At 54.5% G+C, this 25,175-nt stretch overlaps 2 protein-coding genes across 3 annotated transcripts in view; one reads left to right on the forward strand and one right to left on the reverse strand.

Moving 5' to 3' along the window:
- The window catches only part of MGRN1 (mahogunin ring finger 1), a 50,134-nt gene extending 39,192 nt beyond the window's left edge, over positions 1 to 10,942 (reverse strand). For both annotated transcript variants that reach the window (XM_082292491.1, XM_082292490.1), the window contains exons 1-3: positions 10,763 to 10,942; positions 3,128 to 3,246; positions 821 to 909 (exon numbers count right to left, since the gene is read on the reverse strand). In XM_082292491.1, the coding sequence (XP_082148617.1) occupies positions 821 to 909; positions 3,128 to 3,246; positions 10,763 to 10,850 (296 nt within the window). In that variant the 5' untranslated portion in view covers positions 10,851 to 10,942. The remainder of the gene's footprint in view (positions 1 to 820; positions 910 to 3,127; positions 3,247 to 10,762) is intronic.
- A 5,221-nt stretch (positions 10,943 to 16,163) lies between these two features.
- On the forward strand, positions 16,164 to 24,335 carry UBALD1 (UBA like domain containing 1). The gene is made up of 3 exons (XM_082292435.1): positions 16,164 to 16,360; positions 22,110 to 22,169; positions 23,205 to 24,335. The coding sequence occupies exons 1-3, from the start codon at positions 16,253 to 16,255 to the stop codon at positions 23,523 to 23,525; spliced, it is 489 nt and encodes a 162-aa protein (XP_082148561.1). The 5' UTR covers positions 16,164 to 16,252; the 3' UTR covers positions 23,526 to 24,335.
- Positions 24,336 to 25,175: the final 840 nt, after the last annotated feature.

The following is a 25,175-nucleotide window of genomic DNA, read 5'->3' on the forward strand; positions in this document are numbered from 1 at the left end:
ACAGAGGGGTTTTGGTTATGACTCAAAGTGCTCACGTTACACCACATTCTCAGAGCCACCTTGGCTGGGAGCTGCAGCTGGACCCCTGCCTGTGCTCCAGCCCTGAGACACACAATCCAGAGCGACTCCAGCCAGGATCATTGGGAAATGCTCTGCCTGGACATCTGCCCAGTGCTCAGACCCAAACAAAGCACTGAATGCTGGGCCCTGTACCTCAGCCATCTGTTGGAAAGGGGACAGCTGCAGGTCTGAGCGTGAGCCAGTGCTTTAAGCCAGCTCTGCTGGTTCAGATCTCAGCATGGAGCAGTGAAAGGTAACATCTCCATGAGTGTCCTTCCCCCACGCACGGACACAGCCATCTAAACAAATGCATAACACTAGCACCAAACTTTATCTTGGCAGCAGGAGAAACCTGAGGAAGTTTCACTCAAGACCCATCAGTCTTCCTGGCCTGTGACTCGCACCAGAATCAGCTCCTTTCTGGCTTCTCCTTGCACAGGAATGCAGGAAGGAATCTGTCTGTAAAGTTTATTGACCTAATATCTTCCGCTCATGCTAATGATTTCATGGCTTTGTTTACCACTCCAGTCTGTCCTGCAGAAACAGACACATCACTGGTCCTGTTTGGAAACACAGATTGTTTGGATAAGGAGTATAATAAACCACTTGAAAGCTCACAAGGGAACACAGAAACCTCTGGACATACCTAGCAACAAGGATCTGGATATCAGCCATTCTCCAAAACCTTACCAGTACAGTTTGGCTCTGGCTGACAGAGCACTGGGTTGAGCAAAATGAAAGGTTCAGGTAATGGCAGTACCTCACAAGTCGGAGAGAGTCTTTGCGGATGTTCACCAAACTCCTCAGTGTCTTCACTGGCTCGTGTGGAGCTGGAGTTATATAGGGAAACTGGAACAAAAATGCAAATAATTCTCCTGTTATTACACTATTAAAAGGTAGCAGCATGTTACCTAACATACAATTTACCCAAATCAAGAAGCATGTTGCTTTCAGGGTACTCAGTACAGCAGCCACAAGGAACAGCAATAGCAAATTTTATTAACAGATAAATCAAACATGTTTCAGGGTGAAAATCCTGCCCTGGCCCAGCAACAGCTCATACTGGAAATACACACTTTAAGAAAGGGCATTTTCACAAGGTCTTTCTCTCCACTCTGAATTCTCAGTCAGGAAAGCCTTGCTCTCCCAAGCTTTTATTTCCACTAAAGAAACCACCTCCAGCTTGAGCAGAAGAAATGCAGCTCTTTCATGTGTATTACAGCATACAAGCAGTGAGCTGACTGCTAATCAGCATGCTGAAACCCTGGATTACTGGGGGAAACTCTTTTTATTCTGAAACAATGGGCCAAATGTTCTGGAAAAGAAAAGAGACAGGGATAGGGGGCCTCATTCTATTCTACAGTCAAGAAACCTTCTCTCACAGATTGTCCTTTAAATAGGGACAATAAAGCTTCAGACTGTAATTCTCCTTAGTGGGCACAGGATCTCCAGTGAGAAATGCAAAGGAAACTGCTTATTGTGGTGATCACAACCTGTACAGCTGCAGACCTGCCTGCTGGGCACCAGGGACCACCAACACAAGTTTCCTTAGAAATGAGGCAAGACCTCAGTTACTCCAAAGCAAGAACTGGGCCCATGTCCAGAAAACAGTGTTGCCGCTCTGTGTTTGAGTGGTTTTTTTTCTTCCTTGAAGATTAATCAGAGCTGCCAAAGGGCTTTAACTTTACATAGGCAAACTATATTCCACAACAGCCTCCTTCTCTTAAACCTACTTGGCAAATGTCCCATGGTGTTAATGGCATCTCACCCACTCCCCTCCAGAGAAATGATGAAACCCAGTGCTGGGATGTCAGCAAGGAAACCCAGGCTGAGACATGCAGGTAATTTAACTCTGCCAGGCTAGCCCCTACAGGGAGGGCCCTGTGTGCAGACATGGCACAGGGGATGTGGTGAGCACCCCCAGGCCTGCTCAGCACTTATACAAACACAGATTTCCAGCTCAAGTCCCTCCTTCCTAATTCTGTTGCCCAATTGCACTTTCTGCTTCAACAAGAACTTTCCAGATTCCTCCTTGTCCTACCCTGCAGAGTCCTGTGAACTGAGTGTGGTTCTAAAATGACCAATGGCACAGCCTGAGGAGAAACTCAAAAAGCAGAACGTGCTTGTCACTGTTCCAATTCAAACTTGCCTCAGTTTTCCCCCACCTGTAAAACCAGTGTGATCCCAAACTGCCACTGAGCATTACAAACATTAATTAATTAATTAATGGTCACAGCTTTTCTGATGAGGAGAACCATGACTTCAACTTCTCATTTTCATGCAGGAACAACTAGGAAAACAGTGGACAAAGCAAGCAGCTCTTCCCTTTCCTCTCCAGCACTCAGAAAACATCACCAAATGACTCCTACTCTGTTACCTTTTGGTTCTTTTTAAGCAGTTCCGAGATGGAAGAGAAATCCAAAACATAACACTTGCATAAAATTCCTGTCTTTACCTCACAACAGCATTATTCCCTTTACAAGAACAAGCCAATCACTTGACCAAGCAGCTTTTCACAGTCCCATAGACACCTGTGGGCCCAAAAATACCTTTATGTTCCAGTTAGGAAAACTAAAAGAGAGAAGGAGGGACTTTCTGAGCAGCCCACCTAGGTATAAAACTCACAAAATATCAAGGTCTGTCTTAACGCTGCCCTACACCCAGTCAGGCCACTCATTTACACAGAAAACAGCATGTGTTGAACACTGGCTGGAAGCCATCCAACATGCCCAGCAGCCTTGGGAAGTTCAGGCTCTGCTTCCCAGCCTTCTCTGCAGCATGCTTTACACTTGCTCAGGCAGGCAGGCAGAATTAGTCCCAAATTTTGTGCTCCTGAGTCCCCGTTCTTCTTCCCCCACCACTAATTCCTTCTGTCCTGAGTGAAAATAAACCTCAAAGGTGAATTCAGCTTCTCTGGAAAACTCAGTTTGCATCTGAACAGACTGAAATGACATTCCCCAAGTAGTGAGGACCTCTTAGGTCTGTGCCATCCTCTTCCACAAACCACACAAGATCTTCCAAAACAGGCAGGAAACAAAAAAGAGTAAGACAGAATGTAGGAACTTGCCTGAACTGGTCTATTCCCCAGGAAGTTTAAGTCCATGTTCTCACCAAAAAGGTAACCCTCGGGGTGAGGGGTGTCAAACTTCTCGCCTCCCATAAAGAAGTGGCTTGCAAAGTAGTTTCCTAGAAACAAAAAACACAAGGGAATGAAAAAAAATCTCTAAATGAGTGCTTCCCAGAGAAGTCTGTGCAGTTTTAAATCCACAAGTATAAAAGAGCCACAAGACAGAAAATACTTGTTTATTCACCCTTTCCCTGTAGTACCCAGGGCCACTGCCAACAGTAGGAGAAGAGAGAAAAAAACCCAAATGAAACAAAAACCTAGAATAAATCATTACAGTAGAGATAATTCCATTTCAACTTGTTTTCCAGAGAAGGGAGAGGGAGCAGGAAAAGTCAGCTCTTTCCAGTATTGCTCCATTCTGGTGAATTCTTCCTGTTTTTTCCACTTCCCAGCATGAAGCCCAGTCCCAGTAACACCACGGGCCTGCTCAGAAAAGGATGAGGCTTCTTCCCACTGCATAATTCAGCACAGCCAGAGGGCCTCCTGTTAGGCAAAGTTTGCCTTTCGTTCCCTCTTTCACTCCCATATCCCAGGCAAGAACCACACCAAACCTTTACTGGGAGTGCTGGAGACTGTACACCTTGATGCTGATTTAATTAATAACACTGACAGCTCTAAATGCAAAAGCATGGATGTCTGGGAGAGAAAACAGGGACTGACTAAAGTGAACTTCAGCTCTGAAAGTTTCCCCACGAATTGTTTCATTCATCTTTAAGGTGATGCACTGCAGTGCAAATTTCAGGACACAAAGCATGTGCAAGGTAATTGGGATTCTGGAGCATGGGATTGACTGCAAAATGAACAGAATTGATTCGGGTGTGTGAGAGCATCACAGATGTAGCTCCCTCCCAGAAAGCTTTCAGGAAAACACTCTCAAATATGAACTTCACAGAGATACAATTTCAGAGAAGTAAGAGTATCAAGAGGGAACTAAAGTAAAAGGCTCCATCCAAGCCAATTCCCTTCAAGTTTCAGAGTGGGGGATGAGAGGACTGAGCCAAATGTACATTTGCTTCCCTGGGTGCAATGCATAGATAGCATAAATTTGTACTTAAATGAGTCATTCCAGAAGCAGTAACTAATCATCTGAATGGCTATGGAGGCATTCTGGAGGGATTTGCAGTCCCTCTAGCTAGGAGCAAGCAGGATTTACTCTGAAATGGAAGGGTTTTCATGAATGGCCCTGTTTTTTCCATTAAGGCTCTTTCCCTTTATGCTTCAAGAAAGGCTCTTTTCACTCTGCACAGATGGCAGTGCCTTAATGATGACGGTAGGGCTCAGCTATTGCTGAGCTCAGCTTACAAGCACCCAGATGTTTGTAGTACTGAAACACATCCTTCTTTCCAGATACAACAATCACCTTCAGCACAGGTCCAGCATCTACTTAGAATCTGTCCTACAGAATCAGAATAACACAATCACAGAATCATTTAGGTTGGAAAAACCCTCCAAGATTATCAAGTCCAACCTGTGACTGACTACCACCTTGTCAACCAGACCAGAGCACTGAGTGACACATCCAGTCATTTCCTGGACACAAATACAGGTGCTCCAAATGACAGGGAACCTTTTCCCACCCCTCCCAGAAGCAAAAAATTTAAAAATTAATCTGTATATAAATCTCCAAGCACAGCCAGCCTGACACTGCCTCTCCACCTGAGATAAACCACGGTGGTTTGTGCTTGCACTGAGGTTCAGAAAACCATGATGAACACTGGAGTTTATGAATAGATTTTACATTTTATGTGGGTCAAGTAGGATTATGTTTTGGAACATTTTATTTGATCAACTGTGAAGACAATGTTTGTGCAGGATGTCTCAGTACCACAGCAGCTGGTTATCTGGGATCAGAGTTGGAGAACTCCCTCTTATCCAGTGAGTGAGACAGAATTATAGAATTATACAATGGCCTGGGCTGGAAAGGACCTTAAAGATCACAGAGTTCCAGCTCCCTGCCATGGACATGTTCCATGACACCAGATTGCTCCAAGCCCCATCCAACCTGGCCTTGGGCACTTCCAGGGATGGGGCAGCCACAGCTTCTCTGGGCAACCTGTGCCAGGGCTTCTCTACCCTCACAGGGAAGAATTTATTCCTAATATCCAACCTAACCCTAGTCTCTGTCAGTTTGAAGCCATTCCCCCTTGTCTTGTTACTCCAGGCTCTTGCAAATAGTCTTGCCCCATCTTTCCTCTAAATTCCCTCCAGATATTGGAAGGTCACAATGAGGTCACCCCAAAGCTTCTCCTCTCCAGGCTGAACAATCCCAATTCTCCCAGCCATTCCTCCCAGCAGGGCTGCTCCATCCCTCTGCTCATCCTGGTGCCTCCTCTGGAGCTCCAGCAGCTCCAGGTCCTTCCTGTGCTGGGCTCCAGGGCTGGAGGCAGCTCTGCAGGTGGGGTCCCACCCTGACAGGGGCAGAGGGGCAGAATCTCCCCCTCTCCTGCTGCCCACACTGTGGGATCAACCCAGAACATGGTTTGAGAGCATTTCCAAAGATGAAAAGATCTCTCTTGTTTGACTGGAACAACACCCAGACACAAAACCAGCAAGTTCAAGGCACCTGCCACACTTTCACTGCTCCACTAAGAACTACTTTTGGGATCTCTACCAAATTGTTTGGATTTCTCACAAATACACACAGTAGCTGGAATCACTGCTTCAGTTCCACATTCAGACTGAACTCCCTTCATCTTCCTGCTAAGTCACCTCCTGCAATGTGAAGGAGAGGGGTTTTTTTTTCCCCTGAGGCACTTTCTTCACAAGCAAACGAGAAACACAGTGCCAGGCACAAGGAGCACAGGGAAAATCACTCTGAGGTGCTCAGAGGGGAACACACTGGTGAGCAGAACAACCCACGAGGCTCTGCCACTGCTGCTGCACACAGAAAAACTGCCATACACACGAGGTTTCAACAGACAAACAAACCGGAATGGCAGCAAACTGTCTCCACAAATTTATAACACAGTTTTCAGCAGTTAAAAAAAGATATTCTGTTGCAAGCTTTCAGAAACCACTTGCTACAATGACACCCGAAGTTCAGAGCTCTCAAGGTAGGACTGAAGTTAAACATTAATCCTCTCAACCACTACCCCGACCAGCTCGGAGTTTGCCCAAGATGGAGGCAAAACATTTTAAGAAAGCATTTCTTAAATATCACACCAGGGACTAAAAAGAAAAGGAAACTTCCAGATGGAAAATATGAGGCATTCTCTTTTCCAGTCACTGTGACATTTAGGATTTTCAGTGTCTCTAACAGGAGTACATATCTTTTCTATGCAGTAGAATCCTAAATTCCATTTCCAAACCCGTTACAAAGACAGCTTTAGGACTTTAGCCAGGCTACCATGCCTCTTGAACCCTGTTCCCATATGTCCCCCCAGACTATAAAACCACCTTAAGCAGGTGTTCCAAGGCCAGCTTTACACAGAGCTCTGTAGTTAAGGGCACAAGGAGGATGCTAAGTGCCACGCTCTTTGGCAGGAAAAAAAAAGAAAAGCAAAAAATCCTTGGATTAACCCTCCCCAGAACTGCTACAAACAGAAATCCTCCAGGAAAATGCAGTGACACACTGACCAGGAAAGAATCACACATAAATAAAAAAGGATGGAATAGGATAAAAATGACAGAACAAAGAAAAACTGCGGCTTTACTTCCCCAGAGTAAATCAGCACAAAGCACAGAGGAGCATCAGATAAAAGAGAACACGACCAAGTGACACTGCTGAGGTAGATGAAGCCCAAGCAGTGGTTGTAAGAGAAATTGTTGTGGTGGAAAACTTTATAGTGTCTGGAAAAACTCCGACCACTGGGAAACCCAGAACAGCCAAGTCTGACTCATTAGGTTGTCCCATGCAAAACCAAACTGGAACCCAAGGCTCCTCCAAGGCATCAAATGACACCGAAATACTTTGTATTTAGTACAACATAGTGATGGGGGTTTATTATTATAATTGCACCAGCATTAAGCACCAGACTGCTCCAGCCATAATTACCTCTCCCCAAACCAGCATTCTAATCCCACATCCATGCAACACATGGATGGGATGCACAAGAGACACGCTGGGAAGGGACACATCCTACAAGAGCCAGAAGCACAACTGTAATCCCATCAAAACATGGGCTCTGTCGTACAACGTTCATTAACAGAAAGCGACTAGGTGTCCATTTAGGCTTCTCGCCATTAATACAATTAACAGTGAAGTGATAGAAATTGAGTTCTCTTTAATTACTCAGCCAGACAATCACCACCATGGCAGACTGACAGCACAGTCCCAGACACAGCCTGAACCAGCAGCATTGTGTGAAATACAGGGACAGTGACACTGTCACAGTACACGGCAACACAGTCCACTGGGTGTGACTCTGGATACTCTTCTCCTATTTAAAACCACTCTTTCTTTGATTAAAGCCTCATTCCCAAACAACAAAGCAGTTCAGCTTCAGAGAGGAGCAATCTGCTTCCTTTTTCTCCTCCTAGAAATCTCCATAGAATTCTCTTCCAAGAGCCTACTCCAGAGGAGAAGAGCCATCCCAAGGGCACATGCTCCATGCTGCAGAGGAGCTCAGTGGAACAGGAGTAGAGCTGTGGGAAGCACTGGTGCATTGCTCACTGGTTCTAAAGCAACAGGGGCATGGGGGATCCTTTCACTGTTCCAAGCACTGAAGCCCCACAGAGATCATAACTGTTCCCTGCTAAATGGGAAAAAACTACCCATTTTTAGCCTGTTTCACAGAGGCACTTACTCTCCTGTACAAACTGGGCCTTCCTCCCAACTGGTCAGGCAGGCACAATGCCAGCATAGGCTCCACAAAGCAAGAAATTTTGGTTATAAAGTACCAGCAAAGAGGGGTCAGAGAAGGGAATTGGGTATCACCTTACAGCGGCCTCAGTCATCCAGATGCAGAAGGAAAAATGTAGATGATACCCACCCAGAGCCTTGGAGGAATAATCAGGGCATTTTCAGAGGATTTTTGAAAACAAAACTGCACACAGTTTCCAACAAAGGTGTTAAACAAGCTGCTTCACTGAGGACTGGCTCATGCAGACCAAGGTGGATTCCTCAGCAATCTGCTCCATCCTCCCCAGAGCACGTGACTGACCCAGCAAAAACCACACCACAAGCCAATAAAGGAGAAGGGAATATTCACCTCTGCCTTTGCAACCAGCTGTGAATCTGTGTCCCTCTCCATAGGCAGGTTGATATGCAGCTGAAATTACAGCCAGAATACCTGTATTTAGGGTTTATTTCCTTGCACAATGTGTTCTTGTGAGGGGATATTTGCTCCAGAACACAAACCCTCATCCTTCAAACTGATGCCAACCATGGACAGCAGCTGACCAGATATTTGTAGTAAGTCAAGATCTGCTGAAACCAGAGACAAGGAGGGACAGAATGGAAAAGTGAAGGACAGCCCTCGGTGGTGCACACAGGATGAGTGGCCCCAGGTAATGCTCTCTCACCATTTGTTGCAGCCTTTCAGGGGTACTGTCAGAGCCAGGAGTGCGTGTCAGGCTCACTCTCCAGCACACACATTCACACACCCAACACAGCCCATGGAAAACCGGCTTCTTCCAGTCAGGGCTCACAGCAGCAGTGCTGAGCTAGAAATAATTAGCAATCATTCGACCCAAGAACATTTTGTACTACTTCCAGCTTGCTTTTGAAATCAAAACTGTACTCAACTCACTTCCAGTCATCTTCACTGTCAGGTTTGGTACCAACTGTTCCATCTCCAAGACAATCACTCTGAAGATGGCAGGATCTCAAAGGACACCTTTGTCCCTCTGAACATGCTCCACTTGAAGGAGGGAGGGGAGCTGCCATCCTAACAGCCCTCACTGTTCTGGGTTTTGAACCACCACTTCTTCTTCTGCCTAGAGCTTGAACAGCTCTTCTCTCTCCCCAAAGTCAAGAGGATCTTTGTTAAATAAACCCAAAGATGAAGAGAAAGCTCTGGCTTAATGCCAGCTTTCAGAAAGAGCACAAGAAAATGCCACAGAGAATTAATTAACAAGCCTCTAATTGCATCCAGAGCCTTTGTAGGAAATAGCAATATTTTTATTTAACCAGCTGCTTGAAAGCATTGGCTGTTCAGTTTTACAAGGGAGGTATCACACATGGAACACTTTGGTAGCATTATGCTCAACAGATCCCCTTCCAGGGAGCACGGTAACACACACACCCAACCTCAGGTGTGTGATGGGATTACCTTGACAAGCCCAAAACCCAACACACCATTAACTTCCAGTTCAACAGCACAGGAACAACAGGATCACGATCTGAAAGAAGTTTAATGTCCATTGCATATGGTGGTTATAATTAATCCACTCCTTATCTAAAATGCTGTCACACGCAGATCATGCTGCAGCCAAGCTGTGACACTTGCCTTTTCCAGCTGCCCAAAAAACTAGCTCCCAACCCCCTAAAAAAAGCAGGTTATATTTTCTAAGAGAGCCAACACAGCTCTTGGATTTTTCTGGGCAGGTTCCCCCCTTCCACTTCCTCCACACCACCATTCCTGCTGAAGGCCAACCTGCAACAAGACAAGGTGTAATGATAACAGGACTCTATTTGACATGATCCTGCACCCCCTCCTAACTGAACAGGGGTCCTTGCCCCCTCCATCACACAGCCCCGAGGATGTCACAGCCAGCAGGTCATGGACACACATAGGACTTGAATCTCTTCACATACAAAAAAGTCTTTGTATCTGAGAGTGAGGGGACCCAAACTGCTGCTCTGCAAATTCTTCAGCCTGTCTGGAAAAGCCCTAGCAGAACCAAAACCTAGAAAAATTTGTAAGCAAACAGAAAATGCGGGGGGGGGGGGGGGGGGGGGAAAGTACCTGAATTTCCCTGACCACTTGTTTTCTGAGAAGAATAAGCAAAACTCTTCAAACAAGTTAAACCTGGCGAAAGTCAAAAGCCGGCCCAAGACAAGGTGAGTCATGGGCTCATCCTAACTGCACAGAAGTGGTACCGACAAATCTCTAAGCCTTCAGAACAATTCCCTTTGGAAAACAGACACCCGGTAGGCTGTGTCAGCCCAACAGCTCCTAGGTGAGAACCACTGCCATTTTAAGGAGTGAAAAGAGGGTTGTCATGCGGGAATTTTGCCATTCTATACTCAACCAGACCCCATTCTGTTCCCTGTCCCCCCCGAACTCCGCCGTCGCTTCCCCTTTACCAGCAGCACCAGCCGCACTCGCCAGTGACCAACAATTTGCTGAGGCCACATTTCCATCGTGGGGAGCGATCCTTGTGTCCCCTCAGTGACCCCCGGGATCACGGGCGGTGACGGCGCCAGGCGGGCACGGACAGCGAGACAGCTGAGCCCTGGATCCAGGGCACGGAGACACCCTCACGGCCCTGTGCCACAGCTGTGCCCACGGACATCCATTCACGGCCTCTCCGCCAGCGCGGGCGGGCTGGGCCGCGGCCAGAGCCGGAGCCGGAGCCAGCCCGGGCCGGTGACAGGCACTCCCGCAGCCCCTTCCCCGGCCTCCCCGCTCGGCCCGGGTGGCACCGGGCCCGGCACGGCCTGTCCCCCTCCCCCGTCCCCGCGGCCCTCACCGGACTTGGGCGGGTAGCGGTAGGCCGAGTTGGCCTGGATGTCGATGTCCTCCACGCCCGCGATGCGCCGGCTGAGCAGGGAGCCCATGGCGGCCGCGGACAGGGCGGGCGGCCCGGGGGCGCAGAGCGGCGGCGGCGGCACCGGCACCGGGACCCGCACCCACGGCGGCGGCGCGAGGCACGCCGGGACAGCGAGTCCACCCGCCCCGGGACTACAGCTCCCGGCAGCCACCGCGGCGGCGCCTACCAACAGCGGCGCGGGGGGAAGGCGGCACCAACCAATGGTGGGGTGGCGTCCCCCGGGGCGCGGCGTGAGGTCCGCCGGCAGAAGGCGCTGAGGCGGGAACGGGGATGGGAATAGGGAATAGGGATGGCAACAAGGATGGGTACTGGAGTGGGCCCAGGGATGGGCATGGGGCACTCCGTATGGGAGGGACCCGGACACGGAGATCACTAGGGGGCACAGCTTAGATGGAGAAGCCCTTGGGAGCTTACCCAGGGATACACAGAGGATACTCGAGTACACGTCCTGTACAGGGAGGGAGGATGGATGCCCATGGACACACCTTGCATAGGGAGAATGCCCAAGGTCATGCTCTACAAAGGGATGCGCAGGGGGCATTCCCAGGGACACATCTTGCACAGGGAAGCACAGGAGAGATTCCCAGAGAGACACACAGCCTGCACACAGATGCTCAGGGCTGTCCAGGGACACATTGTGCACAGGGATGCCCAGGGACAATTATCCAGGGCAGTTCCCAGAGGTGGGACCTGCTACTGGCTGAGACTCAAAGCCAGCAGGAAAGGAGGTGATCAGCCTCCCATGGGGAAGGTATCTCCTTTCTGGGTTCCTCCCCTCAGAGGTAATCCACACAAGAAAGCGAATGGAGATGCCTGAGGTTTGGATGTGAGAACAGGGAATGGCCACAGGCTGCCTCACATGTGGGATACAACAGTCAGGAGGATGGCGTGGAAGAAGAGGCACAAAAAAGCCACCAATGTCCCAAGACCGAGCCCTGTCCCCTCTGGCACCAAGGAACAGGGAAAAGTTGCTCCCTGTAATGGAAAGTACCTTCCTGCACATATGCTGCAAAGGTACTGGGGACCCAAATTCCCAGCAGTGGAGTTGGGAATCGCTGGGAGACATGAAGGAGCTGAGGTGGCACATGTGAAATCCTTTCAATTGGCCTTGGGAGCAGGGAAGAGGGCTGGGATTCAGGGAAATGGGATGGAGCAGGGAGCAGAGCCTGCCAACACGGGAGCATTCTGTGATAGCAGGCAGTGGGTGGAATTTGCTGGCTGTAAACACAAACTAAAACACGCCCAGCGGCAATAAGCAAACAATCCCGAGGGGAAACGTGCTTCCGGACAGTTATTATCTTTGCAGCTGTTGTGGCCACACCAGTGCAGCCAGAGGGGCTGTAAGAGGCACGGGATGCTGGGGAACGCGTGCTGGGGGTGAGGACAGAGCAGGGCCAGACCTTGCTCTTCTGCATCCTCTTGTGCAGCAGGGCTGGGAAGGACAACAGGGAAAAAACATGGAACGAGCAGTAAGTCCTGCCAGCCAACCACAAGAGTCAGGTACCCTGCACCTGGCACAGGGGAGCCCCAGGATCTGCCTGGCAGTGTCTTGGCAGTAATCATGCCTGGGAACTCTCTGCTGTGTCCCCCAGGATCCTGCTGGCACCTGGAGTGATGGTGCCTCTTGCTCAAGCAGCCTCTCTGTGCAAGGGTTTCTCATACCAGAAGTTGCATGGACAGGGAGGGATGGAGTCTGCTGACCATCACAGTGACACGTGTGCTGGCCCAGAGTGTGTCCAGTGCTCCCTGCCTGCACAGCCATAGGAACAAGCTCTGGGCACTGCCCTGGCAGCTGTGGGATGATGTGAACAGCTTGTGTGCCACCAGCAGCCCCAAACTGAGCAGGATGAATCCACAACCCCCAAGGCCTCACTCTGCAGGCCAGCAGCCGATCTGGGGCTCAGTGCTGGAGCAGACTGGGCACAGCAAGGATCAGTGGGTCCATCTCCCTGTGCCATCCTGAGAACTGGTTGCCAGCTGGTGGCCAGCTGGCCACAGCCTGGGGGCAAAGCAGAGCAGTGTTTGCACCATGAGGCAGGCAAGGAGGGGAATTTGCATACAGACAGCAGATGAGGGTCCCTCTCCCTTTCCTCCCACATCCTGAGAACCGAGAGCATCCTGCCCTTCCCCAGCTCAAAGAGGCACCCAGAGGAGACTGCTCCAGAGCTGTTCCCTGAGCTTTTCTGGGGACAGAATCATGGAATCTTAGAATGGTTTGGGTTGGACGGGACCTTAAAGATCATCTCGCTCCAAACCCACATTCCCTGAGCAGCTGCCCACGCTGCTCAAGGGGAGTTCGGTGCCATATGGGTTAAGCAGGGAAGAGCCAGGTCCCACAGCCGCGGGGTGTTGGCTCTGCCCGGGAAGCTGCGGCAGGAGGTCTTTTGTTCGTGCAAAACCTCCACCAGCGGGAAGGTCCCTCCCGGGCCGCCCGGCTCTCCAGAGCACTCAGAGGAAGCCATCGGCCCCAAGGGGGTTGCTGCCAGCTGGGAGGGCAGGGGCTTTTGCTGGAGAATCTCTCCCGGAGGGCCCTGCTCCGTGAGACGTGTGTGACAGACAACGACAATGGCAGCAGTGTGCCAGGACCAGGATCAGCCCTTCCGCCCCAAATCCCAGGGCCCAGAGCGAGCGGAGCCGAAGGGCAGCAGCGCCTTCACCCCAGCCCGGCCCGCGGGATGCAGGCGCTGGCCCACACAAAGGCAGGATATTGCACCACAGCCTCCTCCATCCTATCGGGGGCCACTGCCAGCAGCACGGGGAAGGAGAATGGATGGCCAGGGACAGGGAGCAGGGCTGCCCTGCCAGCCCACGCCAGGGTCCCACGTCAGGTGGGCCCCGTGGGCTGGCGAGCAGCACTCCCCCCCAGCCCAGGGCACTGTGGCAGTCGCAAGAAGCAGCAACAGCCCCACAAACCCTGGTGGTGCCACGTGAGCAGGTTTTGCACCTTCACCTCTGGGTTCCCTGAGATGTCTTTGTCCCCATTTTTGGTGCTGCCAGCCCCAGGGGCTGCTTGCACCATGAGGGAGGAAAGCCGTGAAGATGGGACGCCCTCTGTGAGAGAGGGATGAAAACACTTCCACAAGGTTCAGGGGAGCTGAGACCCTGAGTGCCATCATGGTGTGGGGTGAGAGTGGTCAAACTGGGAAGGACCAGGGTGAAACTGGGCCAGGGCTCCTGCCACCAGGAGAGCCTGGGGTGGTGACCCTTCCTGGGGTCCCTCTCTCACCAGGAGAGCCTGCAGAGCCCCAGAGGTGGTGAGGAGACCTCAGCTCCTGCACTGCCTTCCAGCTCAGCAAAACCCATCCAGGAAAGATGATGCTGGAGCCATTCTCCAGCACAACCTGGAGAAGAGCAGCAGGAAAGAGGAGGGATCCTTCGAACCCAGGGAAGAAGATTCCACAGAGCTGCAGCCTGGAGGAGGCAGATGGGCCAGAGGGACACCCACCCTCCCACTGCCACGTTTCTCCAGCCACCCCCAGCTGCCCTTCAGGAGTCTCCTTGGACATGTCTGCTGGGGAGGCAGCTACAGCACACCCGTGTAAACAAGGAAATATGTTTCCTTGCAAAGCTCCAGGTCACCAGAGCAGCTCATCCAAAGTCCAGCTGCTTGGGGGTTTATTACCCAGTGAAGCAAGTTGCTTTGTCTCAGTTGTTCCCGGTGCCCCTGGCTGTGTTTGTCAGGTACGTGTAGAACAACAAGGTTCAGGAGCCCTGGAGACAAAACACAGAGTTACAGCTCACCAGAAGGAGTGGTGAGCCCATGAACTTTGCCTCCCTAAGCACTGCCCTGCTCCAAAGGGCTTACACCCGTTCCTGAAAGCCCTGCTGGGCCAGGCCCAACCCTTCTCCCTCCAAACACCAAATTGCAAGGTTTCTAAACATGCCTGGCTCTTTCTGCTTAAAATAATCATTCAGGAGATTTGTTTTTCCAGCTGTATTTACACCTTGATGGCTACAAATCTCCCTTTGCCACTTCTCTCTGGGGGTTGTCTTGACCTTGTAAGAAACAAACGGTCACCTCTTGATATGTCCCACTGCCACGTAAAGCTTCTCTCTCACTTGGATTTAGGCAGTGACATGTATCTAAAGAGAAGGAAAACCCCTTGGCCCTGAAATTCTCCAGTTCTCCAAGGTTTGGAGAGGCTGAATGGTTGTGTAACTCCTGAGTGGTTACTAAAGGACATGTGGCAAATGGTGACTAGCTCTGAACTAGCTCCCAGAGCAATTCCTGTACACACAGTGGAGGCTGCAAACCCCACAGATCAAGTGCATTACCTGCTTGAGCTTCAGCCACCTAATCCTCACGGCACGGAAACACCTGCAAAATGCCAGCTGGGGATAGAGGTGTTAGTGAACAAACCACTCGTGGCCAGGCTAAAGCCCTCCAAACTGCAGGAAACAGCCCAGAACCGCTCAGGAAAGGTGGAGGCGGCTGGAGCCGGCAGTTCCCTTCATCTTTTCCCTGGTGTTATTACCCCCGGCCACTCAACCGCGTGTCCGTGCCTGCTTATCCTTAGCAACACCATTGTCCGCTCTCCCGGGCCCGGCCGCGAGCTTTCATCTGCTGTGGCAACGCCGCGCTCTCAAAGGAGCCTTTCACGGGGCCGGGAGCCCCCGGGCACCTTCCAGAACCTTCCGTTGCTGCCGCCTCTCCATTTAGCTCCCGGCAGCCGCCTCAGTAACGCACAGACACGCCGGGGCTGAGGGAAAAACGGGACCAGGAGGGGATGGGCAACCCGCCCATGGTTTATTAGCGCTGATGGAGGGCGCGGGGGCCAAGGGGCTGCTGCTCCACCTCCTCCAGGGCCGCGGAGCAGCAGCTACGAGCCAAGGGGTCTCCAGCAAACCCCCGTAGGCTGGGGGGGACACACGGCAGGGCCTGCGGGGGTTACACGGTGCCGGAGCGCGGCCGCGGCCCTGGTCCCGCTCGCCCCGGCCCGGCGCGGCCCCACCGCTCCCTCACGTCAACAGGAAACCGCACGCGGCCGACTGTAAACACCGCCCGCGCCCGTGTGACCGCGCGGCCCCGCCCCGAGCGCTGCCCGCCCCCGCCGCGCTGCCATTGGGGGCCGCGCCGTTGTTGACCATATACGGTCAGGTACTACCGAGCCGCGGGCCGCGGTTGGCCGGCCCCGGGCGTCACTCAACGCGCGCCGAAAGCTCCGCAAACAAAGCGCGGCCTGCTGGGAGTTGTGGTCCGGGCGGGGGCAGGGCGGCGGGATGGCGCGGTGAGCGAGAACTACAAGTCCCAGTAGCGCCACGCGGGCCGGGCCGCACCGCCCCGCCCCGGGCGGCCGTGGGCGGGGCTGGGCGGGCGCCGTGAGTCAGTGCCCGGTAAACATTGGCGTGAGCCGCCGGCCCCGCCGTGCTGGCGGCGCCCTGAGGGCGGCGGGGGCCGGGGCCGGGGCCATGGACGAACTTAAGCACCAGGTGATGATCAACCAGTTCGTGCTGGCGGCCGGATGCGCCGCCGACCAGGCCAAGCAGCTGCTGCAGGCGGCCCACTGGCAGTTCGAGGTGAGGCCGCCGCCCCGGTACCGGCCCCGGGCGGGTCCCCGCGTGGGGGCATCGGGGGGGGGGGGGGTTCGAGCAGCGTGGATCGGTGCCCGGCCCCGCGGACACGCCGCTGCCCCCCCGCCCGCCCACGCGCGGCGGCGGCGGGGCGCGGGCCGGGCCCCCGGGGGTGCCCGAGGGAGCGTGGGCGCCACGCGGGGCGGGGGATCGGGCGGCCACGTTGCGCGGGGGGGTGCGCAGAGAGGGGCCCGCAGCCCGCCGGGGCCCCACGCCGGACCGCGGCCGGGCCGGGGGCGCCGAATCCGCCGAACCCTCCTCCTGTTCCCCCCCCGCCTCCGCCCCAGCCCTCTCGCGTGGCCGTGGGCTGGAAAGCCCCAGCGCAGCCTTTCCCACGGCCCTGCCCCGGAGTATTTGAGTTCTCGGGCAGCCGTGGGAGAGGAGACTTTGTAGGTCAAGGCTTTTCTGGCTCCAGACGCCTTTTCCTCTCGCTCGCGGGTGGGATACTCCGTGACATTGACAGGGGTTAACGCCGCGCGTGGGGCGGGGGGTGCCGGGGGAGCTCCCCGGTGCCTTTCAGGGTGCTCAGCTCCGTCGGAGATCCCCGGACCTGAAGTGCAGGGAGCAAAGAGGAGTGCGGTGGCTATCGCCAGCAAATTGCTTTCTAAATAGGATTTTTGCTTTCCTTCTGCAGCTCCCTAGGCTGGAGCTGATGGATTTGACGCTAATGGCACCTCGGTAATTGAAGTATCTGTGCTGTGCTGTGCTGCGGGAGCGGGTCTGAGTCAGGCCGGGGAGCAGGAGGCTCCGTTTGTGCACCCCCGTGGCTGGAGCACCTCTCCTCCCGCCCAGGTGGCTCGGTTGCTGCTGGCCGCGTTGTCCCGGGCTCGTTCCGTAACGGAACAGCGACCGGATGGACCCGGCACGGGAGCCGTCCATCGCCGTGCGGGCACAGCATTCCCAGATGCTCTATCACAGGCCAGGAGGATCCCAGAGCGAGCCGTGCGTGGCCGGGGAGCGCGGGGTGGGCTCGCAGGGATGTGCGGAAGGCCGGGCCCGCGATCCCCACCGCCGTGCCCGGTGAACGGGAGCGCCGCTGGCGTGGGATGTGTTGCATGTGTAATGTGCTCCGGCGTTTGTTTACTAACACAGCCTGACAGTGGCCCTCTGGGACAGGCGGGATCCTCTTCCACCACCTCCGTGCGTGTCGCAAAAGAGCCGGGGAGGGATGACAGAAGTTGTAACGTGTCTTTCAAAAGGCTTTTTTGCAGAACTTTGCCACCGTTTGGCGAGTTGCACAAGTACAAACAGCCGTCTCCTGCCGGCTGGGCACTCACATGACTCAGAGGAAGCTGGGCTGTAAACAAACGCTGCCGTTACCATGTTCCCACTCACTTTTGGTGCAACGGTCAGATAATTCCCTTTGCAAAATGGCCGCTGGGCACGGCTCCTTCTGGGAGCCACGCTGGGGAGGGATCACCTCCCGACCACTCCAGCCTGCTTTCACCTCCTTTCTGGGATACTCCCGAGGCTTTTGTTATTCCAGTGCAGCAGCCGTTTGCTGGCTGGTCTGCATCTTCAGTGAGTATAAATCGGGGGAGTTCAGGCAAGTTCAGTACGAGGGAAGGCAGCATAAATTAACTGTCTCCTTGGAGTCAAAGCGCTGCTCCAGGGGCACGGTGTGAATTGGATCAGCCTGTTTGTACCTGAGGATTCTGCTTCTGCCTGTAAGACCACCACGGGGAGAGGTGTTCTGCATAGGGGAGCCAGGCTAGCTCAGTGGCCCAGTGACACACAGGAGGAGTTGGGTTGTCCCAGTTCTGTGCCTCTGTCCTCGCCAGGGCACTCCTGGTGTCCATCTGCCCTGGCCAGGATCTTTCGTATGTGGGCAAGTGTCCCACTTGCTGCCTGTGACAGCCCCTGGGGTGTTCATCACCAGCAGGAGGGAGAGGGAGGCTGCTGTGAAACACGGACAGCTTTGGGATGCTGGTGTTTTGGGACCACTTCCCTGGGCTTGGACTGCTTTGAGGCTGGCTGCTCAGGGGCCATTGTGTGTAGGAAGATGAAGTGGGGGCTGCAGAGGGGGTTTGCTCTGTGTGTGTCTTTCCAGTCCTGATAGACTCAAGAGTTTTTCCAGGGTGGAAGGAACACGATCCAGGACAGTGAGAAGGGCGGGAGGTCAGGAAAACATTTGGGATACAGTCAGCTTTGGATGTGGTGTGAGCTGATCAGGGTCTGTCCCGTACTCAGGGGGTTGACTAGGGAGCCTTTTTGTTTTTCATCCCATCTATCCCTGGGGAGCAGGGCAGTTCATGGGTGGGGTGTGGATCGCCTCTCCCACTCACTGTGACTCCACTCCTGTTTCTTAGGGACCCTGGGCAGGCTTTCTCTTGTTGTGCCCAGTTTAGTTTGCAGCTCTCGGAGCTCTCTGGGCCCTTCCATGCTTCCAGGGATGGCTGCCGTGGGTGCCAGCCGAAATGGCACTGCCAGCCAAAATGGCACTGCCAGCCCAGCCCTCCAGCAGCTGGAGCAGTGCCATGGCTGATCCCAGGGGGAGGTTTACATGCCCAAGAAAACAACTTGGAGTGTCACTGGGTGAAGGCTGGCACTTGGCTTCCAGGGCCTGGCTTTTTGGGAGAAGCCAGGGAGACCAGCAGGTCCCTCCATGGTTGGAACCCAGCAGGTTACGAGGCAGACATTTCAGAGTTTGCAGAGTCTCACATGGGGCTGGGCAATGGATCAGGCTCCTTCTCAGGTAGAAAGGTATTATTTGGCTTTATGTACTCATTGCCCTTGGGGCTGCTTGGGAAGGATAAGAAGAAACTGCTTTTAAAAAAACCCACCCATTCCTTCCTTTTCCTGGTGCTAAGAGCCTCCGTTCAGTGTAGAGAGGTTGTGTGTGGGGAGCAAGGGGAGGAGCAGGTGTCTGGCTTCACTCACTGTGTCCATGGCTGGGTTTTACTTCCTTTTATGTATTTATGTTTCATGAAGCCCCTTCCTTGGTGGTTCAAGGACAGGGTGCCCTCAGGGCTGCCCCTGCTGCTTGCTGCCCCATGCTGACAGGGCTGACACCTTCAGCCACCCTCTCTCTGGCTGGGTCACCACAGGTGCCTCTTGGCACCCTGGCAGGGTCCCTGTGGGATCCCTCTCCTGTGAAGCTCCTGGTTTTGCATCCTGGGAGGGGGCACAGTGGCCCAGTCACCTCTGAGCGTGGCCTGGCCGTGGGGGTGGGGCTGCCCTGCTCCCACTCACACCAGGGTGACACAGGTAATGGGGCTTTTGGTTCAGGGTCAGAGCTGAGCTGGGCTCGGGCTCCTTCTCCAGCAGAGGAGCCTTAATTGGCTTTGCTGTTGCACCAGTCACCGTGGCACTTGTGATGCTGTCTGGAGACCAGGTGGCATCAGCAGCTTTGGTTACTTGTGTGTCCCTGGCCCCCCGTGGCACCAAGGGGAGCACGGGCCCCTTGCTTGCCGGGCTGGGGCTCTGCAGGTCCCTTGGGAGGTGACTGCGGGTCGTGGGCTTTGTGCTGGGCACAGGGTTTGTTTCTGCCGTGCCTGGAAAGGGGCAGACAGAGGGGAGGAGACACTGTTTTAGGCAGAGGGGCCTGCCCTGGCAGAGTGCTTCTTCTGCCCAGTCTCAGCTTTCATCCCAGCGCTGGCAGGGATTGGTGGGAAGCTCTGGGGGACAGCAGGGACCTTCTTTGCCCCTGTCTGCCAGTGACACAGTCCCAGATATGAGGCCACTCGGAAAACAAGAGCACAGAGCAGATTTAATCAGTTTATGGTATCTGGCTGTGCCCACACCTCTGCCTGTGTTTCCCATTTGCTGTTAGCCCGTCTCTTATCACGATCTGTCAGCATTAGGGCCTGTGGGTGTTGACGTCGGACCTCACCCGGGACGAAGGGTAGCATGGTAGGGGGGTGTCACTGCCTCAGAAGTGTCTGTGTCTCTGTCAAACATATCCTTAATTCAGAGCCATGTGCTGTCCTGTTCAGAGCTCTCTCCAGGGCCACAGACCCTATTCCTGCTGTATGGCCATTGCTGGGATCCGGTGGATCCTGCCTGCCGGAGCTGAGGGCTCTGAGCTTGCAGCGTGGCCGGGTGCAGAGTTCAGGTGCTGTGTTACTAAATGCAGCTATTGCAGGGAAGAGCCTTGCCAGCCCAGCTATTGCGCGCTCCCCCTGAGGTCTGGGAGCTGCCAGACTCTGCAGCAGGAATTGCTTCCCCCCCTTCCCCCCCCAGGTCTGGATCATTGTTTGCAGACATTGCTCTGGCTGCCACCTGGTCGTGCCAATAGTTTTCTGCTGTTTAGCCAGGAAACCAGAAACCCCTTTGCCTTCCCAGGGCCTGCCAGCCTGGATGTTTGGGGCAAAACTAGTTTTCCCATTGGATCAGTGAGCTGAGCTGACTTGCTGTCGTTCATCCTGGCTCTGGGAATGACACAGGAGCATGTAGACACTGGGATGAGGAGCGTGTGTGGTGGCAGGACTGTGGCTGCTGCAGTTGGGCAGGGTTTGGTACAACCTCCCTGTGCTTTTTCCAGGCCTTTTCGTCTTTTTTTCCCCAGCAGCTTGGGTAACCCAAATCCCTGGCTTTCAGGAAGGGAGCAAAGTCTCAGGCAGTGTGACAGCACCTGGCCACAGCCCCACACCTCACACCCCAGAGTGGAGACCTGCAGGCCCTGGGGAGAGGCCTGAATGGGACTGAAGGGAGCTTTTCCTTCAACCAGAACTGAATCCAAATCAGTTCTCTTACATTTCCATCAAGTCTCATCTGCAACTGAATCAAAACATTGTTTTCTATTCCTGACTCAGTTGCAGCCTGGCACAGAACAGGAGTCACCACCATGGAATCACAGAATGGTTTGGGTTGGGAGGGATCTTTCAGGTCATCTCATTCCACCCCCCCTGCCATGGGCAGGGACACCTTCCACTATCCCAGGTTTCTCTGAGCCCCATCAAACCTGGCCTTGGACACTTCAAGGATGGGGCAGCCACTGGGCAACCTGTGCCAGGGCCCCACCACCCTCTGAGTAAAGAGCTTTTCACCATTTCTGCATCAGCTCAGTGCTGTGCACCCCCCCCCAAACATCCTACTGCCTCTGCTCCTTCCAGACCTGAGTTGGGTGTCTGCCCTCCTGACCATCCTGTTCCCCTGGCCTTCCCTACCTGCAACCCTTCTTGTCCTCTCACATGCCTGTGGCATGTGACGTATTTACTGTTACTGGTTTTAACTGGAAGCTACAAAAAAATGTCAGTCATCACTGTGCTCTGTCTGCAACTGAATTGGAAATGTTCTGGCATATGGGGTGGGCACCTGCTGCAGCCCCTGCCCTGGGGATCTCCTGGTGGGAATATGGGAACTGTGATCGTGTCCTGTTGAGGACATGCCTTTAACTGGTTCCTTCTGGGGTTGGGTTTGGTTTTCTTTGTTTCCCAGCACACAGTGGTTGTAGAGCATCATTGTGAATTGTGAAACACCTGCTGGGCTCTGCCCCAGCAGTAGCTGCTTCTTGCAAAGATGGTGGTCCCAAAGGCACGTGGTTACCACCTGCCCTGGTGTGAGCAGATGGCAGGCGCAGGTCCCTGCTTGGGGACAGGGAGCACCTGTGCCCTCAAGGCCCCCCAGGGTTTTGACCATCTTTGGTGTCTAGTAGTGTGCAGGGATGAGGTGGGTGCCCAGTCTGCATGCTGGTGGGTGCCCAGTTTGCATGCTGGTGATAACATCATCTTCCCTTTTGTTTTTTCCCTTTCAGACTGCTCTCAGTGCTTTTTTCCAAGAAACAAACATCCCCTACAGCCACCACCATCAGATGGTAAGTGCTTTCCCAGCTCCCTGATGCTCTCCCAGGGCACAGCACCAGCTGGCGGGCACTTCAGGCTGGTGCTCATGCCCAGCTCCAACTGCTTCCTAACTCCAGGAGTGCAGGCAGGGAGGTCTGGCTGGGCACTGCCAGAGCTGCCTGCCAAGGAAGGTTTTCCTGGAGAGCAGCTGGTGGCACAGCCTGTCCTATGCAGTGGGACAGCAGAGCCCTGCAGAAGGTTTGGGGCTGCTCTTCCAAAAGGGATAGTCTGAGGGAGGATGTTTTGGGCATAGCCAGTAGTCCACACCAGCCCCAGCCTGGCAGAGAGAGCCTGGAGGAGCCTGAAGCACTGACCTGTGTAAACACACTCACAGATGCATACATGGTGCTTCCCATCCTGCAGCAGCCACACACACAGGTCCTTGTGTGCTCGCTGAAGCGAGCAAATTCCTGGAGCATCGCCGAGCGTGGCTCTGGTGTGGAGTGCAGAGTGTCTGGAAGTGTGTAAACACCCACACATGGGTGCTGCCTGCCTCTGCTCTCTTCCAGCTGTCCCCAGACTCGGTCCCTTAACTCTCGTGGCCTGGCAGCCCATAATCTGCTTGGGCAGATGTGTCTTAAGGATTTACTGGCTGCTGTGGCCTTGTTTGACTCTCCAGGACAACTGGGAATTTGGAGTATGCAAAGCAAGTGTCCAGCAGGGCCAGAGCGTGCCCAGTGTCCAGGGGGGTGGGAGGTGAGCCTGAGCCTTGTGCCCACAGAGCCAGGAAGCTGCAGGCCCAGGGTGGCAACAGTGGGTTGTGGAGCAGAGGGGTTCCCTGATTTGGCTGGGTACAGGGGGTCCTGTCTGGGCCGTCTGCCAGGAGCTCTTACCACAGCATTAGCCTTCAGACCCTTACATAGAGCTGCTCGTGGGCAGCATAGTCAGCAGAGTGCAGGTCTGGGGGCTCCATATGCCACAGCAGGGGGGGCAAAGGGGTCTCATGCCACGCCCTGGTGGGAGGCAGAAGGTGGGGACTCCCCTGACCCCATATCTCCTTCCCACAGATGTGCACTCCCGCCAACACGCCGGCCACACCGCCCAACTTCCCTGACGCCCTCACCATGTTCTCCCGCCTCAAGGCTTCTGAAAGCTTCAACAGCAGTAGCCCCGTGGCCTCCATGGCGACCTCCCCACCGCCCCCGGCCCCGCCGCTACCCCAGCACGGGGCCTTCAACCCCGCCTGGCCCACGGCTTCGCCGCCCGGGCAGCAGCAGAGCATGTGGACTCCAGCCGCGCCGGCCCAGCCTGCAGGCTGGCCAGCCGCTGTCTCCCAGCAGGCCAGCGCAGAACAGAAGGCCAACGTGACCATGGAGGCAGAGAGATGAGGCTGCGGCGGAGAGCAGACGCGGCGGGGACCCCTGCATATAAATATATATATATATTTTCTCTCCCCTTCCCCAAAGAGGAGAGGAACTCTGCTGCCAGGGCGTCTGGCAGCCGCCGAGACACATGAGCAAATAGCTGCCTTGCATGGGTTTGGTTTGAAGTAGTTTTTACTTGTTCTTGAGCTGAACGGAGCTCCCCAGAGACAGCGGGAGGCTGCGTGGGACCGGTGCCGGCCTCTGCCTGGGACCCTGACGCTGCCAGACTCTTGGGGAGGGAGCACCCCCTCCTCTCTTGGGACACCGGAGTTTGCATGCCAGTGACATTTACAGAGGAGGTCCCTTTCTCAGGGTCCCCTGGGCCACCCCACCCGGCAGAATGGGCTGTTGCCTGAGTGCTTCCCCCCATCCCTTGGCCCCGATCGACTGGGTGGGGGGTGGACACCCCACAAGGCTTGTTTTTTGTAAGGGGTGGAGAGAGCAAGGGCTGTTCCTGCACCACCACAGCCTCCACCCCGCATACACCATCCTCGCTGGTGAGCAGGGCTGGGGGACACCGGGCCTTGGGGAGGTGTCCGGCCCCTTGCCCAGCCCCGGATGGGGAGCAGGGGGTGAGCACTGGCGGTCCGGCTGGGCCAGCACACCCTCCCCTCAAACTGGCAGGATGGGGTTTGCCCCAGGGCTGTTTTGCATGACACAGTGTAACCCTAGAGACTGGGATCGTTTTTAACCCCTCTGTTCTTTTCTCCTGGCGGCTGGAAGTCTCTCGGGATGCGCCGCAGCCGCTTGCAATACACGCTCTTCTGCTTTGAACCTCGTGTCTTTGCTTCGTTTGCAGCAGCAGCGGGACACGGGCAAAGCTGCCCTGAGCCTGGAGTGTTTCAGGATCCCCTCTCCCAGTGGCTCAGTGCATCCTAGGAGGGCTGGCTGCATCTCCCGCTTCTCCAAACACCCAGTTCCACCCATGCAGGGACTGCCAGCTGCTTTTGGCCGGGTGCATCCAGGGCTCAGCCCCAGCAGCCTAGCTCTGCCACATCAGCTGTGGTGTGAGACCCCACTGGGCAGGGCTGTGTTGAGTCCTCAGGATCCCCTGTGATACCCACAGGTCCTGGGTGCCTTGCTGTGACCTGGCTCCTGTCCCCTCTTCCCCAGGTCCCTTGGAGCTGGCTGTCCCTGCCAGACCCTTTTCCAGTGATGCTGTGCCCCTGCATCCCTGCACTCCCCGGTCAATAATTAATTTCAGTCTCTCTGCTAAAATAAACATTGTAGGAGGGATGATTTCACCCAGGGTGCCTCTTGAACAGTCTGGGCGGGGTCTGGGAGCAAGGGCTGGAGCTGGGGCTGGCCCCTGTGAGCTGCATGAAGTTGTGCTGGAGCTGCCACCCTCAGTCCTGCCCCACTGAGGTGGAATGGGCCAAGCTGGTGGGCCCTGGAGTGAGCCAGGGCTGTTCACCTTTTGTCCCAGCTCTGGTGAGTACATCAAGGCCAGTGTGGAGTCCTGCTGGGAGTGGGGATGGTCTGTGAGGTGTGGGGGTGCAGCACAGAGAAGGGATTTGTCCCCAGCCTTGAAGAGAGAGAACTGCCTGAGAATCACAAGTGAAGCCACATGGAGACCTGGGTGGTGAGGAGAGGAACCTGCCTGTGACTGTCCCA

Source organism: Coloeus monedula, assembly GCF_965178545.1.
Source record: "Coloeus monedula genome assembly, chromosome: 16".
In the NCBI taxonomy this organism is placed as follows: Eukaryota; Metazoa; Chordata; class Aves; order Passeriformes; family Corvidae; genus Coloeus; species Coloeus monedula.

What these genes read in the sequence shown, in the direction of transcription:
- UBALD1 (XM_082292435.1), top strand. Translation starts at nt 16,253, where the DNA reads ATGGACGAACTTAAGCACCAGGTGATGATCAACCAGTTCGTGCTGGCG. An exon ending in CGGCCCACTGGCAGTTCGAG is followed by an intron (nt 16,361 to 22,109) that starts GTGAGGCCGCCG and finishes TTTCCCTTTCAG; the next exon opens with ACTGCTCTCAGTGCTTTTTT. An exon ending in ACAGCCACCACCATCAGATG is followed by an intron (nt 22,170 to 23,204) that starts GTAAGTGCTTTC and finishes TCCTTCCCACAG; the next exon opens with ATGTGCACTCCCGCCAACAC.